At 40.3% G+C, this 16,759-nt stretch overlaps 1 protein-coding gene across 8 annotated transcripts in view; it reads left to right on the forward strand.

The window, feature by feature from the left end:
• The window catches only part of INPP4B (inositol polyphosphate-4-phosphatase type II B), a 543,252-nt gene that overhangs the window by 369,940 nt on the left and 156,553 nt on the right, over window positions 1-16,759 (forward strand). For all 8 annotated transcript variants that reach the window (XM_054690015.1, XM_054690016.1, XM_054690014.1 and 5 more), the window contains one exon: window positions 13,651-13,762. In XM_054690015.1, coding sequence (XP_054545990.1) covers window positions 13,651-13,762 — 112 coding nt within the window. The remainder of the gene's footprint in view (window positions 1-13,650; window positions 13,763-16,759) is intronic.

Below are 16,759 nucleotides of genomic sequence, written 5' to 3' on the forward strand. Positions count from 1 at the left end.
TTATTGTCACGGGGAGTTAATTACTTTGTTTGAATTTCCGCCATCTGTCAACTAATGATGATAATACTACAGAGATGAGCTTAAATTATAGGTTCATAAGCGAGATTTAAGAAAGAAAAGGACTCTACAACATGACTGGGGTGATACTTAAGGACACTTCCTGCTCTAAGCATTCTCTAATTTTATTCAGTCCCATTACTGTGATCTGAGCAGTTATCTTAGAATAAAAGAGAAAATGACCACATCCAGAGTTTTTTAAAGTTAGGGAAACTTTTATTGGTAACACAAATTTCAGTTTAATTCTCAAAAATGTAGAAAAGTCATCACTGTTGAAGACTTTCATTCCATGGCTTTTTAAATTCTACTGTCTTTCTACTTCCTGTTAGAACCTCAGACTGCCAAATGCAAAGATTCATTCTTTTTCTTATGTTAATTTTTAAGAGATATGATAAGGGCCCTTACTGATTTTTGCAATCAGAAATCTTAAAATAAATGGAGATATATAGAGAAAAAAAAGTAGATGGTTCTCTCATGTACCATATGTTGAAAAACTGTTGCAGGCCATTCATTGATTTCTACTTATCTTCAGTATATATTAAGTGTGGATAAAAATGGAATATTGTTTCCACATAGCAGAATGTCTTCAACTTTAATTACTTTTCTCCCTTTGATCAAAAATTTTCTGTAGGAATCTTTATTGTTCTATCTAGATTGCTTTAACTCTGAATCAGTCACATTCTGACCTCTAAAATAATTACCAGATGATTTACTAATGCAGTGTTAAGACTATGTAGCAGAACCAGTTAAAATTAGAAAATGGGAAATTTCAGTTCTTTATAGTATTTTAAAATTATTGCTGCCCTGTGTGTCCTTCCCTATTTTGCCTTGCTAAACTGAGTTTCCTTTTCTTATAACAAATATTGATCATTCTCAAGTGATCGGTCACCTGGCAAAAGTCCTGGATTCTTAGACCATCTTTTATCCCAATGACTGCTGGGCAACGTCCCTGTTGTTCCACCTCCGATTCTATCCCTAAAACCCTCCATTCCCTAACTCTGATACCTGTGGCCCTTCACCAGTCCCATCCTCTATCCTCAATCATTTCTCTTTATTTAACCGGAAACTGGTTGTCTCCCCTGCAGTCCTGCCAAGTGGCTGCCCACATACCTGGTATAGGATGAACATCCTCTGAAAACTTCCCTGGATCGGGGTTGTTGGCCTCAGATGTTCAATCAGATTCCCCAAATTACTGGGATCATCTACAGATGTCATCTCCCCTTGGTTCATGAGGATTTGAACTTGCAACTCACTCCTCACTGCTCCTCTCATCTCTAAGAGGGACACACCAGGGATCTGCATGTCATCCTTGCACAGGGGGCATGCTGATCTCCACATCTTTCCAGTGTTATGCGCTGCCCAAGAGAGCACCCCTCATATGTCCTGAGTCGATAGCCACAGGGAGAACTGGCCAATTCACTGGCCTTTCAGACTTTTCTCTGCTTCGGCAACCCACTCTCAAGGAGTATAGCCATACAAGAGGGTCACATAAATTGAGGATGTATGAGAGGGAACTGTTTTGTGATGAATCAGTCATGGACCATGGTGCCCCAACTGGATTAGAAAGACCATTACTTAGATTTTATCATCAATGCCACTTCCCAGAGTCTCGATTTTAAGTATCCGATTATGATTTCTGTCTTATCTTTCATTTCACTCTCCTACTGCTCTTTGACTGTATCAAGTTATCTAAGTCTTAAATCACATCTCTGCCCTTTGCAGCCCCTGCCCCCTGCCCTGTCTTCACTTTCTTTCTAATCCAGTTGGGGCACCATGGCCCATTTACTGATTCATCACAAAACAGTTCCCTCTCATACATCCTCAATTTATGTGACCCTCTTCTATGGCTATACTCCTTGAGAAAAATATAGATTGGTAGATAGATTGGACAAAATAAAAGTTACAACAATAAAAATTGTTAAATCCAACATTGGGATCACCTATAGATGTCATGATGACCTACAGATGTCACCTCCCCTCCGTTCATGAGGATTTGAACTTGCAACTCACTCCTCAGTAGACCTCACTGCTCCTCTCATCTCTAAGAGGGACACGCCAGGGATCTGCATGTCATCCTTATGCAGGGGGCATGCTGATCTCTGCATCTTTCCAATGTTATGTTTCCAATGTCTCCTAGCATCCTTCAAGATGAATGACCAGCCTAACCTTTCTTCCATGTTTCCAGGTTTCATGACCCTTAACTTCATGGGTGCCCTCACTACACTCCATGGCCCTTTCATGTTTCGCTGAGTCAGCCACTGCCCTGGACCGTGATCTAATATCTCCTCATTCCTAGAGCCTCCAGAATATTTCCCCACTTCCTCATTTTCATCTGGTTTATATGGTTTCTGTTTCACTAACAAGAGGAATTTGACAAGTTCCCACACCATATTTACCAACCTACCAGCATCTACTCTGCCTTCCTTCCTGTTATTTCAGATGAGCTCCTGCATCTGTGTGGTCAGCCCCTTTACTAGTCTTTTAGATTTTATCTCTTCTCACTTGCCCAAGAATATTACTCCAGCAATTTTCCCTTTACGAATGTATCATAAGTTGTTTCTCTACTAGATTGTATTTACTTACATGACAATGCTGTTAAGTTTCCCACATTCCTAGCACATGCTCTGTATGTTCTTCATAGCAGACTCCTTTTATGAGCTGCCTCCACTTTGCCTTCTCTGGTTGTATTTTGAACCCTTCTCATTAAGATTTTGTTCCTATCATGTCACCTAAAGAGCTCTTGTCACAATTGGGAGTGGTTAACTTCCATGTTGCTAACTCCGGTAGATGAAGCTCCTCTTCCTTGGCACATCTGCACAGATGCTCCTCACTTGATGTGTGGGTACCAGACTTTTGTTTCTCCTCCTGCCCTTGTGGCCATTCCTTTTGCTGGTTTCTCATCATCCTCCTGGCCTATAAATGCCCCATAACTCCATATAGAAATGCTTCTCTTCACTTTCTTCCCTTCACATAATGCACTTCCTTCCATCCAGTCTCACAGCTTTAAAGATTTATTTATTTATTTTATACAAGAACCATGGTACAGTCCAGATGCACAGGAGGGTAAGAGGATTCACCAGAGACAGAGCGGGGAACAGAACAGGCAGACTGACGAAATACACTGCGGAGCAGCGGGCAAGACAGGGGAGGTCTGCCGCGCCATGTGGGACCCGGTCGGCCGGGATCGAACCGGCGCTGCAGGCTGTGGACAGCTTCACAGCATGGCACTCAACCGCCTGCGCCACCAGGGGAGGTCCTAAATAGCATCTGTATTCTGAGGACCCATATATTCATTTCTAGCCTTACCAATTCTTTACTCTCACATCCAGCCATCTAATGACATTTATACTTGAACTTTAAATCATTATCTCAAACTCAAAATGTTCCAAGATGAACTCCCTGCTCCTCTCTGAGAGTTTGAAAGCTTTTCTTTTTCCTAGTTAAAATATTGTCATGCTAAAGGGGAATAAAAAATATGTTTAAAATCACAAGATTTTATAACAATAAGAGAAGCGTTTAGCATAAATCCAAATGCAAATAAAAATATGGGCACCAGAATGTCTCAGTCAGAACATATGCCTTACTGTGTGATTTAAATTGTAGTAAGTTTCCTAACACAAAGGTTTGAAATACATTACATTCTAAAATAACATTTATAACCCATATAACTTTGACCTTTTAATGCTATTTTTTAATCTTTTTGAATTATTTCTTACTATTAAAAAAACACATAAACCCCAAAGCATAAAAATATATAGTTAAATTTTGAATATTAATATTGACCCATCATTAATATTTAATGCTAATTATTTAATAATTACAACTTCTAATGCCCCATATGCTTGTCAGCTTTGAAATGTTTTCAGGGTGTCTAAGCATAACTTGATTGGTGTTGTGACATTTGCAAGCCATTCATTTAAAAGTTTCTGCTGTAGGTCCAATTTTAGTAAGGAAAAATTATTTTCTTAGCTCTCTATCAAGTTTATTTGTAGTTACTCTTAACAGATACGTGTGTGTCTGTGTGTGTGTGTGTGTGTATAAATTTTTATATATATAAAATTTTTATATGTATTATATATATATTATATATATAAATTTTCTGCATTAAGTTTCATTTCCCTGACCATCTATGTATTACCTCTGGTAATGCCTTTCCTGCTACTGAATTCTTCCTCTCCATCTGTCTCTACTTAATACATAGAGTGCTCTTCCCTCTATAGTCCTTTACTTTTTCTTAGTTAAAACAAATATTCAAACCAGTAAGTACAACAAAATTAATTAAGCTAACAAAAACCTTAGTATTGTTTCTCTCTTGTAAGTGTAAACATGAATAATTTCAGTAGGAGACCAGTTGGTTTGTCCCATCAGCAGGAGGTACTGGCTTAGGGGACTTAATACACCCACTGCGCAGGTGCTTTAGTCTCCAGTCCCTGGAGATGTTCTCCATTGTTCAGATGGAAAGTTTCCTCCCACGTATGACGTTTCTATGTTAGCAGATTCTTGGAAAGTGTAGAACATGGGATAAATTGAAACTCTGGCTCTGCCATTGCAAACAAATATTACCAAGTAGTAGAAGGTTTGATTCACATGGAAGAGGATGGACTTTTAATAATTTGGTTTGTGTATTCTCAAACAAGATGGCTTTCTTTATTTGCAATCTCATTATCCAACAAAATGGCTGTGTCCTTTCTCATTTATTCCATTTTGTAAATTAACATACAGTTAAATTGACTTCTTATGTTGCCTAGTTCTATGAATTGAACATGTAGTTTCCTGTGACCAATACCACAATTAGGCTACAGAACTGTTCCATCACCCCAAAGAAACCCTCTCTCACTACCCCTTTGGTTCATGTCTCTCCCCACACAGCTCCTGGCAACCACGATCTATACTCCATCACCATAGCCTTTTCTTTTTGAGAAAGTCCTGTAAATTGATCATGCCATGTATTTCCTTTTGTGATTGGTTTCATTCGGTCTAATGCCTTTGAACTTCATCCAAGTGTTGTATCAGCAGAATATTAAATTTCACATTGTGTACCATGGTGTGACTGTACCACAGTTTGTTGAACTGCTGATGTCAAAGGATATTTTGACTGTTTCCAGTTTTTGGTAAATGGAGCTGCCAAAATATTATTATGTCAATTTTTCTGTAACCCAGAAGTTTTTATTTTTCTAGAGTTCATATAGCGGATGGGGATTTCTGGCTCATGATAGTTGTGTGTCAAGCTCTGTAGGAAACTGCTGTGCTGTCTGGGAGCCTCCCCTGCCAGCACTGTGTGAGAGCTTCTGGGCTCTGCGGCCTGATGGCATCACCAGCTCCATAACAAGTGAAATAGCATCTCATGGTGCTTCCAATTTTTTAAATTTTTCATTTCCTAATAATCAGTGGTGTTGAACAATTTTCCAAGGAATATTTGCTATCTGTATATCTTCTTTTGAGACATGTTTATTCAGTTTTGTTTGCCCATTCTTTGATTGGGTTATTTGTTTACTTGCTGCTGAGTTTGGAGTATTCCTATGTTTCGGATGAAAGTTCCTGCTGAATACACAATTTGGAAATATTTCCTACTACACCAGTCACTTGTCTTTTCATTTGCGTTGCAATGTCTCCCACAGAGCAAAACTTGTCAATTTTGATGAAGCTCATTTTTATCCTTCATCCGATCATGTTTTTGTTGTCACATTTATGCACTTTGACTAAGTCCAGTTCATTCAGATTTTTCTTTGGTGTTTTCTTTTCAAAATTTTGTGTATTTATGTTTTCCATTTAGGCCTATGAACCATTTTGTGTTAACTTATATTCAGGTTGTGGAGTTTCAGCACAGGTTCGCTTTCAACCCCAAATGGATGTATAATTGATTCAGTACATACCATCTTAAAAAAGAAATACTCTTTTTCCATTGACTTAACTATAACTTTGTCAAATATCAGTTGGCCAGATACATTATCAATGTAGCTGTCTTTTTAGTAATACCAACAATTTTGATTAATGTAGATTTATAATAAATCTTAAAATCAGTAGATGCATTTCCTCCATTTTTGTTCTTCTTTCTCAAAAATTTTGGCTATTCTATTTTCTTTGCCTTTCCTTAAAACTTTTTTTAATAAGTCACTGGGTCAGTTGTTACAGAAATCATTGAAGGGATTTTAACTGGTATTGCTTTAAATCTACAGATTAATTTCCAGAGAATCAATGTGTTTATAAAGTTGAGTTTTCTAATACATCAACATAATCTGTTTACATTTATTTTGACCATTTTTACTATTTTAAAACCATTTGTAGTTTACAGCATGTAGAACTTGTACATTTTTGTTTTGGTGTCATATTTAAGCACTCTTTGACTAAGTCCAGTCCATGAAGTTATTTGTTTTAGACCTACTATAAATGATTTGTATTTTTTAAATTTCAGTTTCCATTTGTTCATTGCTAGACATGTGTGTTGACCTCACATCCTATGAAACCTCGACTTTCAATATCACTTCTGTTTTAAAAACTCTCACACTGCTATTTAGATCTGTTCCTTAAGTTTGTTACCCAGGTGGGACCTGGAGCTTGGGGAGGTAGACAGATTACTTCTCGAAGTCTCCGATATGCTGCTTAGATTTATAGAGTCACAGCCCGGGTGAGCCCAGAGTTCATGAGCACCATAAGGATACCCCTTTCCCAGCTCCTCCTCTCAGCATCCTCTGCACCACATTCTCGTTTCCTGTGGTTTCTCTTTTTTGTCCTCAAGCTGGAAGTCTGTTGTCTAATCTCCCCTTCTCTGCCCTACGCCTGTACTTACTGTCTTCTGGTTCCAAGAGGCAGGAGGACAGAGAAAGATGAACAGTGAAGGGCACCCCCCACCCCCTTGGGCCACATCTCCATCAGATAGGAAGCTCCTTCCCTGTGTTTTAGGCTCCTGCACACTGTGGTTAATGCCCCTTTTGCTGCTGCACCACTGGATTATGTGGAGGCGAGAGCATGAAAAAGTGGAGGAAAGAAAAGGCATGTCCCCATTCTCCTGAGCCTGGAGACATCTTCCCAGATCTGTGAGCCTGAACTAGCAGCCTTTCCTGCAGGGGTCTCTGCCTGCAGCAGTGACCCCCACCAGGGCAGGGTCTGTGTTGGATGGAGGGCAGGAGCTACCACAGAGGGAAGGAGTGGTAAGCTTGCTGGAGCTTCAGTGATCTGTATCCTCTGTTAAAATAAAATGCAACTGTGAGTATAACAGAAAAAAAAAATTCTGATCCTTAGTGCTATTAACTCTGAGTCTGCAAACAGCTGCTTGGTGTTTCTGTGCAGCTTTTATAGCTGCAGCCTAGTGGCATGACAGGGTGCAGTGTGTACCTGCAGCACCTTCTCAACGTCTTCTCAGAGTATCCTATCGATTCAACGCAATGGCGGCTACCTCTGAATCCTGACAAGGACGGTTATAGATGCCAATCTTGTTTCCTCACCTTGCTGGCAGGATATTTCTTACACTCCTGGAGATAACTTAAAATTCATATTTTGTAATGAAATAATAAGTTTCCAAGTGTAAATGACTCTTTAGAAATGTCTATTTTAATAGAGTCATGAGTAGGGAAAGGTTTGCTTTCATTTATTTGCATTGGGAGAATGACTCATATTTACATAGCACTGTTTTTAGCAGTAAAGAGGCCTCTGCAAGCCAGTTAATCTGAAAAACTGATCGTCAACTTCTCTATGTGTGCTCTCAGGCTCTTGAAGCTCTGTGAGCCCAACTATGTAACTATGGTATTCACCACCACACTCTAAAGTATTTCTATATTTAACTTAAGATCTTTGACTTTTGGTTTCATGAATCTTGTGAATAAGGAAGATGCTTTACTGTCCTCCTATGTTGTAGCTGGGAAATCTTTAGAGAGTTTGTGTTGGCTGCTGCTGGACATGGAGCTGTTTACAGTAAAGAGCCAACATCCCTTAATTTTGCTTCTTGAGAACCACTGAACCACAACAAACTCTGTAAAATATATTCTGACTTCTACCACACACTTGTGAGCTGGTAGGAAAACAATAGCTAAGCTATGGTTTATATATGTAACTTTAGCAGAGGGTAGTTTAGAAATGATGAAAGCAGTATCATTTTCTGTTTGACTGCGTATGTGACCTGGATTTAATAAGCATGCTAGACCTGAACTAGAGTTGTTAAAAAAAAAAAAAGAACCAACGCCACCATAACCACGGATTTTGTTACTCAAAGTACATCAGTGTCATTCCCAATAACCCATGCTCTGTTGCTTCATGGTCAATAATGGCATGCTTCAAAGCCCTGGGCTGTCCAGAACGCTTGACAAGTTCTGATATAAGTTCTTGAAAGTCACGATATGGTTCAGATTCTCTAAATGGGAACTGGACAATGTGGAAGGACTTTTAATAGGGGAAAGAACATAAAATACTGGCAGCAGGTCTTTAAGAAGAAGACCCTGACGTGGATCTAGTGGAAGAGAAAGAGACTGGAAGGTGAGAAGTGAATTTTTTTTAGTGCAATGTAAGATGCAATGAAGCTAATTGCGGTGTTATCCCTGGGAAGGGAGGCCCAAGAGATATTATAGAGCAATAATCATGGAGCTTCATGACTTTGGGAGGTAGGGGCGAGGCAGATGGAGATCAATAGTCTGGGGAGGTGTGTGAGATGGGATTTGAGGAAAGGAAGGGATTTGTAGAATGTGGGAGGAGGCGATCAGGACAAAATGGATTTGCCGATGAAGATCAGGAAATCAGGACATAGTAGGAAAATGGATTTGAGGTAGGCCCTCACAGAAGGGACAGTTGAATCTCACAGAAATAAGTGAAGTTTCTGAAGCCAAGGAAGGGAGTAAACCAAGCAGAGTATAAGCTATAATTTTAGGAATTACTCAAGTTTCATTGGAGTGTTGGCTTGAAAGTATTACATGACCTCTGACCTTTGAGAATTTCAGCCAGGACAGGTGGGTTGAGTTTTGCAGAGTTAAATGGAACCCTCACTTCTATGAGTCCCATGTAAATGTAGCATGGCCAGGTAAATGTAGTCACCAGAAAGATCACCGGGTGCTCTTGCTTACCCACGGACTCATTTGTTTACTTGTGGCCTTTGTTTATTTTCCTGTCCGGGGAGATTTTTCATTTCCCAGTTACACGTCTTGATGGTTGAAATGCAGGGCATGCCTCGCAGCTGAGAGTTCCTGTGCGCGGCGCCAGGTCTGCTTTACATTCACGCAGACTAACAGGCTAATGATGGCTTTTCCCTGGGTGTTTACAGAATCGTTTCTTGGTTTGTATCTCTGTGGCATTTCCAAAAGAGAGGAGTTATTTACATGTTGCTGCTTAACATTTTCAAAGGTGTTTGTTTGTTTGTTTGTTTTCTTTTTCTTTTTGCTCTAAGAATGGTCCAGAAGATGGTAAAGAAGTTTAGCGGAAGAGTGCCTGCCACTAAATGGTCCTTTGTTCAGTCTTATGAAAATGTTTCTATGTTGCAGCATGTGAGATTGAATATTTCATTAGAAAACAGTAAGGGAGTTATTTTAAAGGCAGATTTTAAGGAACCTTCATCATTAATATATTATGCATGCTGAAAACCCAATTGGGGAGAGAGTATGGACTTGTACTGGGAAATGATCCCCTGCTTTGCTTCCCATCTTGTTGGCATGGTGAAATATTTAAGTGGATCTGCTGTGGGAGATAAGACCTTGATGTAATGATGGAAATACTGTGTTGGCCATGAGTTCTTACATTTTACGGCTGTCTGCATTAAACAGTCATAATGACTCAGCAGTAGACTATTTGAAATGACATTGTTCGTGTTTTATTTTTTTTTCATTGCACAGATTGAGGTGTTTATTTATTACTGAAGTCTAATGTCTTTGTCATATAAGTTGCTAGAAAAGCCTAAGACGGTTACTATTGTCTCTTGGTTCAGTCAAATTTGTTTCCTTGTAAAAATACCAAAATGCAGTGGCCTAGTGACAGTATAATATATGTGTGTTTGTTGGCTATTATGAGAAAAACTGGTCCTTTTATTTGAATATAACTGTGAAGTTCTCCCAGGATTGGCATGCTTTTGAATTGTTTGGTTAATTTTAGGGGAGGTTGGGCAGGAAGGTGAGGAGTGAGGATGAGGGACTATACATAGGAATTTTCCTGAGACTAACAAGCCTGTTACGGCCCCATCGTGTCTCTGATAGAATCACAGATGGAATCCAGCCTGGGGTAGAATCCTTGGGGGGAATTAGAGCTGAGTGCTGATATTATGGAATAGCTATTAGAGACAACTCTTTGTTTTACTCATCAAGGAAACTGAGATCCAGAGAATGGAAGTGATTTATCATTGATCACATCGCTAGTTAGATGTTGCACTAGAATTAATACTTGAGTTTCTTGATTCCTAGCCCAGAACTTTCTTCAATATATCTCCTATGCAGTTATGATAAATTTCCTTTAGATGACATTTAGTAGATTTTTGCAATGAATAATGGTTAAAGCTCTCCCCCGCCCCCTCCCACACCTGATGGGTAATAGATTGAAAGCATAATTAAGCATTTCTAAATTTCTATGAGATTATCTTTGAAACAGTCTTTGGGATCATGAAATCATTATTTCATTTGTAACACTCCTGACAGAAGAGAGGTGTTGAATAGCCACACTCTGCATGTGGCAAATTGTTACAGAATAAACTGGAATCTTTTACATCCTGTGTTCCAGTTCATTGACAGGGGGAGTCTGACTTTTGGATGTCTTGAACTTAGTTGTTTAATTTATAATCTGAATTCCCCATTCTCACCCCCTCAAATCTCAGATGAAGAGACTTACTTACTTGGTAAGTACTTACAGAGTACTTACCAAGGTACTCTGAGCTTAGGGGAAAGTGGATCCTAGAATTCTTAGAGTAACAGGATTAAGCAAGCTCCCTGCTTTGATTCCACTTGGACACTAGGTGGAAGTCCTTAGGAGATAAGGAGAAGCAGAAGACCTAATGGGCATGAAAAATATTGAGAAAATAGCTGGATGCTTTCTCAAAGAGAAGAAATAGAACCATAAGTTCAGAGACATATTCTCATGATGCATTTCTTATTTATCTACTTTGATGCTTCTGAAAGGTTCACTTGCATTGTAATTTGTTGAAAGTGAGTGTTCTTTGCACTACCAGGAATGGAAGGCTTCTAACATCATCTGCAATTACCAAGTCTTTGTATCTCTAATAAGCACTTAGTCACTGGTTGAAATGCACATGCCATGCAATCCTGTAATCTTTTTATTAGAGTGTTGAATGTCCATTTGAGTAAAATTTCTGGAATGAAATTAAATATAATAAACGTTATTAATGGCACTATGATTCTGTTACTGTTGCTGCTGCTATCACTCTTTCTACCATACCACTACTTATACCACAGCTATCACTACTGCTGTGACACCTAGCACCACTGGCATGAAGAGGAAAGCAGAAGAGAGGAGTACATATCCTGTGTAAGACATTGCACAGAAATCATATCACAGTTGAGTCCTTATAGCACAATTATGTCCACTTTGCAAATGAAGTTTCCTGTGGTTAAGTTTCTTGCAAAGTCCTGAGGCTAGCTGAGAGCGTAGGCTCCTCAGTTCACACCTTTAACCACTTTGAGCCACCAGGGCATGTACCGGAGCATATTGCCCAGCCCTGGAGGGGGTGTGATCAGTCAGTCTTCTGTTTGAAATCATTATATGCATTATTTAGATTAGTGCAGCAAAAAACATTTAAAACGGTAGACATAGGCTCCACATTTCTAGAAGTTAACGTACTTTAGTTGACTCACGCAAAATTTTCAAATAATTCCTATGAGAAGGAAATATTTAAACGTAATTGATGATTAGCATGGGGGAAACAGAAGTCTGCAAGTCTCTAGGAAAATAACAACAATGAGTAGGTCCAATAAGGGTTCTTATTAAGTTCTTTAACTCTCAGGTGCTGAAGGATTCTACAGAGATATGTCACATCATGACTTATAACAAGTTATTACATTATTTTCAGCTGAGAAAATGGTATCATGAATTATTTAAAACCACCCCAGAACTGTAGCTAGTATAGTTTCTCACAGAATGACAAATCATACTGTCATCTGTACACACATCTTTGTGACTAATGTTTAAGTTTTCTATATTAATTTTAAATAATTGAGTTCGTATTATGATTTCCACTGATATAAAAATCACCAAGAAGCATGTTATTTCATAATTTAATATGAAATCTTGATACACTATCTAACAAGTAAATCACTTTTCTTTTTCCATGTACTACGTAATCTTTATTTTATGACATTATAACATTAGCTCTGCATCTGGCTCCAGAATGTTGCTAATTAGGTTTCCTTACAAGTATGATTCAAACGCTATGTTTGAATTTCTGCTTTTTTGATTTTAGAAAAACTTGCCATGATCTAGTAACATCAATGGGTTTCCCTCTTCACCTAGTTTGTTCATTATTTTAATTAGCATTTTGGTAAGTTCCTTATCCTAATTTTCCTATTCCTCTCTTCTACCACCTGTAATAAAATAGTGACAATTAGAAGGAGTTGTTGAAAGAAAAACAGCTTGGTATTCAGATTAAAGTCAAAACAAATTTCAGAAATGAACGTGACTAAGTGAATAAAACTAAGTGTCACATAAACTACTACTAGTCAGTTTGGTTTCCATAAATGCTACTATCACATGTCTTACCTGTGGGGGGTGGATTGCTACCTGTTTTCATACTAAGGTTCAAGGGAAAATATCATTACTTGTCAGTGTTTCCATGGCCTGATGGCAACAATTACTCTGTGTATTTTCTTGACCAGAAAAAGAAACTAGAGAATGTTAAAGGGAAGTAGTTGTGTGTTTTATCTCATTATTATTGCCTACTATATAATTGGTATGATGAAGACAAAATGATGCTGGAAATCTTAATAATAAAATTATCATCATTAAGTAGAGTTGGCCAATGACCAACAAACTTGAAGAAGACAGATCTGGATTTATGACACTGTCACATTGGATGAGTCTTTGCATCTCCTTAAGTCAGTTATTTTTTCTGGAAAAAAAAAATCAGTGTTTTTTAAAAATGATCTCCATAGTTAATTTCTGCCCTGCATGTCCCCTGACTTGTGTTTGCTGGGAGAGATTGCTGGGAGAGAATCTTCTTTACCTAGTCTCTTCAAAAAAATGGTGTTAACTAAAAGGTAACAACATTGGATTTGTCACCAGTGCCCTGGTCTTCGAGGAACACAGGGATGGTTACCTGCTGTTCTATTTTATTCATCTTTGTTTTGTCACAGATGGGATGCTATCCCATGCAGTAGGTTTTGGTGGTGGGGGGGGCTATTTCGAGGGGGCCACACAGGGCACTGCCTATGACACCCACGCTTCCCTGCGAGCCTTGGGAAGGTCTCGCCTTCAGAGGTAGTTGTTGACAGTCTGTGTGCTCACCTCACAAAGTCATGGTTAAATTTCTTTTGAAATTAAAAACAACACCAACACTGTTAACACCTTTTGATGTGTTTGAATCAAATCTGTTTAATTAAACCAAATAAAGTGAATAGCAATGTTGTGGTTTTCAGAAACAGAAGATTCTTATCTTTCCATTTCATTTATTTTTGGTTGCAGGACTTCAGATGGTGGCAAAGTTGTTGGCACCATAGAAGTCAGTGTCGTGAAGATGGGGGAGATTGAGGATGGGGAAGCCGACCACATCACAACAGATGTGCAGGGACAAAAGGTAGGGCTTCAGCCAGCTCACTGCACAGATTAAATTAGAAATGATCGGCTTTGCCAGATGCCCGAGCCACCGACACCTCTGTGGGGTATGAAGTCTCATTATTCACAAGCTAAGTGTGAAGCCAGCTTTGGTGTTGGAGTGCCGCAAGCGTGCAGCGTCCTGGGGCTAGGGGGGCACTGGCAAACAACGAAGCACCATTCAGAACCACCTTCCTCCTTCCTCTGGCTCCTGCGCTGACCTGCCTCCTCTCTGTTTGAACCAAAGCCTCGATCACTTGCATCCTGCCAAAGCGAGATGCTCAGAAGTTTCTGGAAGGGCTATTGTATAAAGTAAACACTTCTCCACTCTCAGAACCCTCTTTGGGAAGAGATGCTATTTGAATTTGGATTTCCTCTTACGTGAAGGAGGGCATCTTATGTGCCTTGTGCAATGGCAGAGAGAGGGGAGATGAGGCTGGAGACGAGGCTGCGTCCTCGGAGCTCTGCAGAAAGACCCCAGTGTGTCTCTGTGTGTACCCGGGAGTTTTACTTCCGTTTTCAAAGAGAAACTTCCTATTAGTCTCATTTCCTGTCTCAGTAATGCCTTTGCCTATGTCATGGAGGCACGAGGCAAAGCCCTCAAAACTGCCTGCAGTTTTCTTCTGGAAAATGAGTTTCCCATATGAGCATTTGCCTCTGGTGACTTGTTTCTGACGCAGCGACCCTTGTCTGGGAACATGTCTCAGTTTCGGTACTTAGGCAACATCTACATGAGAGATGGTGTTTATCACGCACTTAACAGAAAATGCTTTATCCAAGAATCTGCCTGCCTTTTAAACACACGCTGTTCCTGCCCAGAATTGGGGGGAGTCTTTTCTGCTGCCCCAAGCCTGATCCTCTTCTGCTCCCTTCCTGCCTTTCTGGGAAGTTAGTGATGGATTGAAGCCTCTGAAGAGAAGGTCACTGAAATGGAGGTTGTCCTTACAATCACACACCTCTGTCTGGCTCCATCATGGGGAGAAAGAAATGGAACTGCTCTTAGCACTCAGGCCTGGCCTGTGAGGGATGTGCCTTCCCACGCATGTGTATGAAAGTCGATAGAAGGTGGCAGAAGACAGGTACCTGGAGGAATCAGCTGCAGCTGCCATAACAAAATACCAACTTAAACCACAAACATTTGTTCTCTCACAGTTCTGGAATGTGAGTGAGTCCCAGACCCAGGTGCCAGACGGCACATTCCTGCAGACGCGCCTCTGTCCTCAAGTCACCTTCCTTCCACTCACAACTACGGAGAGGAGCCAAGCAGCGCTGGTATCGCTGCCTCTTCTCGTAGGGAAACCAGCCCTCAGGACTCTGAGCTACCCTGTGACCTCATTTCACCCTCCTTACCTCCAGGAGAGTCCCGTCTCCACACAGACACACTGGGGGTTGGGGCCTCAACATGGAAATTCAAAGGAACACAATTCAGTTCATTACAGGGCCCCTGATATAAAATACTACTTTTGAATCTTGAATCCCATGGAACCTCCAGAGGATGGAATATGTAAATGAAACTCCAGACTCTTTCCTCTCATATACACTTGCTTAATTGTTTCCTCAAATCCTATTATTTTCATCAAGAGAAGATTGTTCAGTGGGTCACTTACCATATTAGACTTTCATTAAACTTTTATGCATACACACCTAGGAACAGAAGACGACGTATTAAAAAACATACTGAAGCAGAAAGAACAATTCACAAAAGAAATGCTAACATCATCCTTTTACAAAGCTGGCATTTTAGGTGGAATATTATATTTGCTATCTGTGCCCCCCCCCAATTATTTATTTATTTTTTGGATCTGGGACTCACCTTTGACTCATAGTCAATAGGTCAGCAAATCCTGTTGATTCTGCTTTTTCCATCAATCTAGAAGCCAAGGTCATCACCTGGATTTTTACCTCTGTCTCCTGATTCCCTCCTGCTTGCTCCCCCTCCCCCTGCCATCAAGGTCTATTCTCAGCAGAGCAATTATGAAAATTTAGCTCAGAACATGTCACTTCTCCAGTGGCTTCTCAGCTTCCTGCAGGTGTTAACTTCTCAGGAGTGACCTCACTTAGCGTCTCAGTGGCGTTGGCCACTTTCTTCATCTCCTCCTCCACTCCTCATTCTTACTCACCTCCATCTGCCACATTGTCTTCCCTGCTATTCTGTGAACGGTGCAGGTACATTTCCAACTCAGGACCAGGTACTTCATGATTCACTTTCCCTTTCAGGCATTTCCCCAGGTAACTGTGTGTGCTCCCCCCTTTGCCATTCCCTCCCCCCTTGTCTATTTCCCCTCTTCTTTATCTCTCCAATGTCTAGAACAGAACTTAACATGGGGAAAAATTAATAAATGAAGTCAATTTTACTTCGAAGAAATAAAATCTGAGACTGCCTCTTCAGAAGGAAATGTTTGCATAAAATGCCATACCAGCTGGTCAGTCAGTGTATGTAAACTGGAATAAAGGTGTGAAAAAGAGTGTAGGATTATGAAAGAGGGTGATGCTAAAAAGAAAAACAAGAAAACCTTTGAGCAGTCAAGAAAAATGATACTGGAGACAGAAAGAGGAAGCAAATCATCAAATCAGGTGAAAGGCGAGAAAACCAGATGAGGCAGAAAATGGCGGCAGGACACACCTCTGGGCCCAGTGACTTGGCCTCTGTCAGGGCCTCAGTGGCTGAGTGTCCCAGGGAGGCTCTGCTGAGCAGGGTTCTGCTCTGCTGCTGCCTGGCCTTGTCTTTGTGAAATGTGCACGTTACATTAGGATGCGGCCCAGCCCTGGTGCCCACAGTGGCCATGGGTTCTACAAAGGAAGGACAATGCCTCCCTCACCATGAGCTACAGAGCTGTGACAATGTCCTGGTGTGGATGAAGCAGCGATACTCCTCCCACTCTCACCACCCTGTGTTTCCATGACCTACGCCCTTCTTGGTTTGCTTTGGCCCCATTCTTTGAAGTGGTGATTTAAGATGTGGTCGCAGACAAGAGGGTAT

The sequence above is a fragment of the Talpa occidentalis genome, unplaced genomic scaffold (genome assembly GCF_014898055.3).
Source record: "Talpa occidentalis isolate TD23 unplaced genomic scaffold, MPIMG_talOcc4v2.1 talOcc4.8, whole genome shotgun sequence".
Taxonomy (NCBI): domain Eukaryota; kingdom Metazoa; phylum Chordata; class Mammalia; order Eulipotyphla; family Talpidae; genus Talpa; species Talpa occidentalis.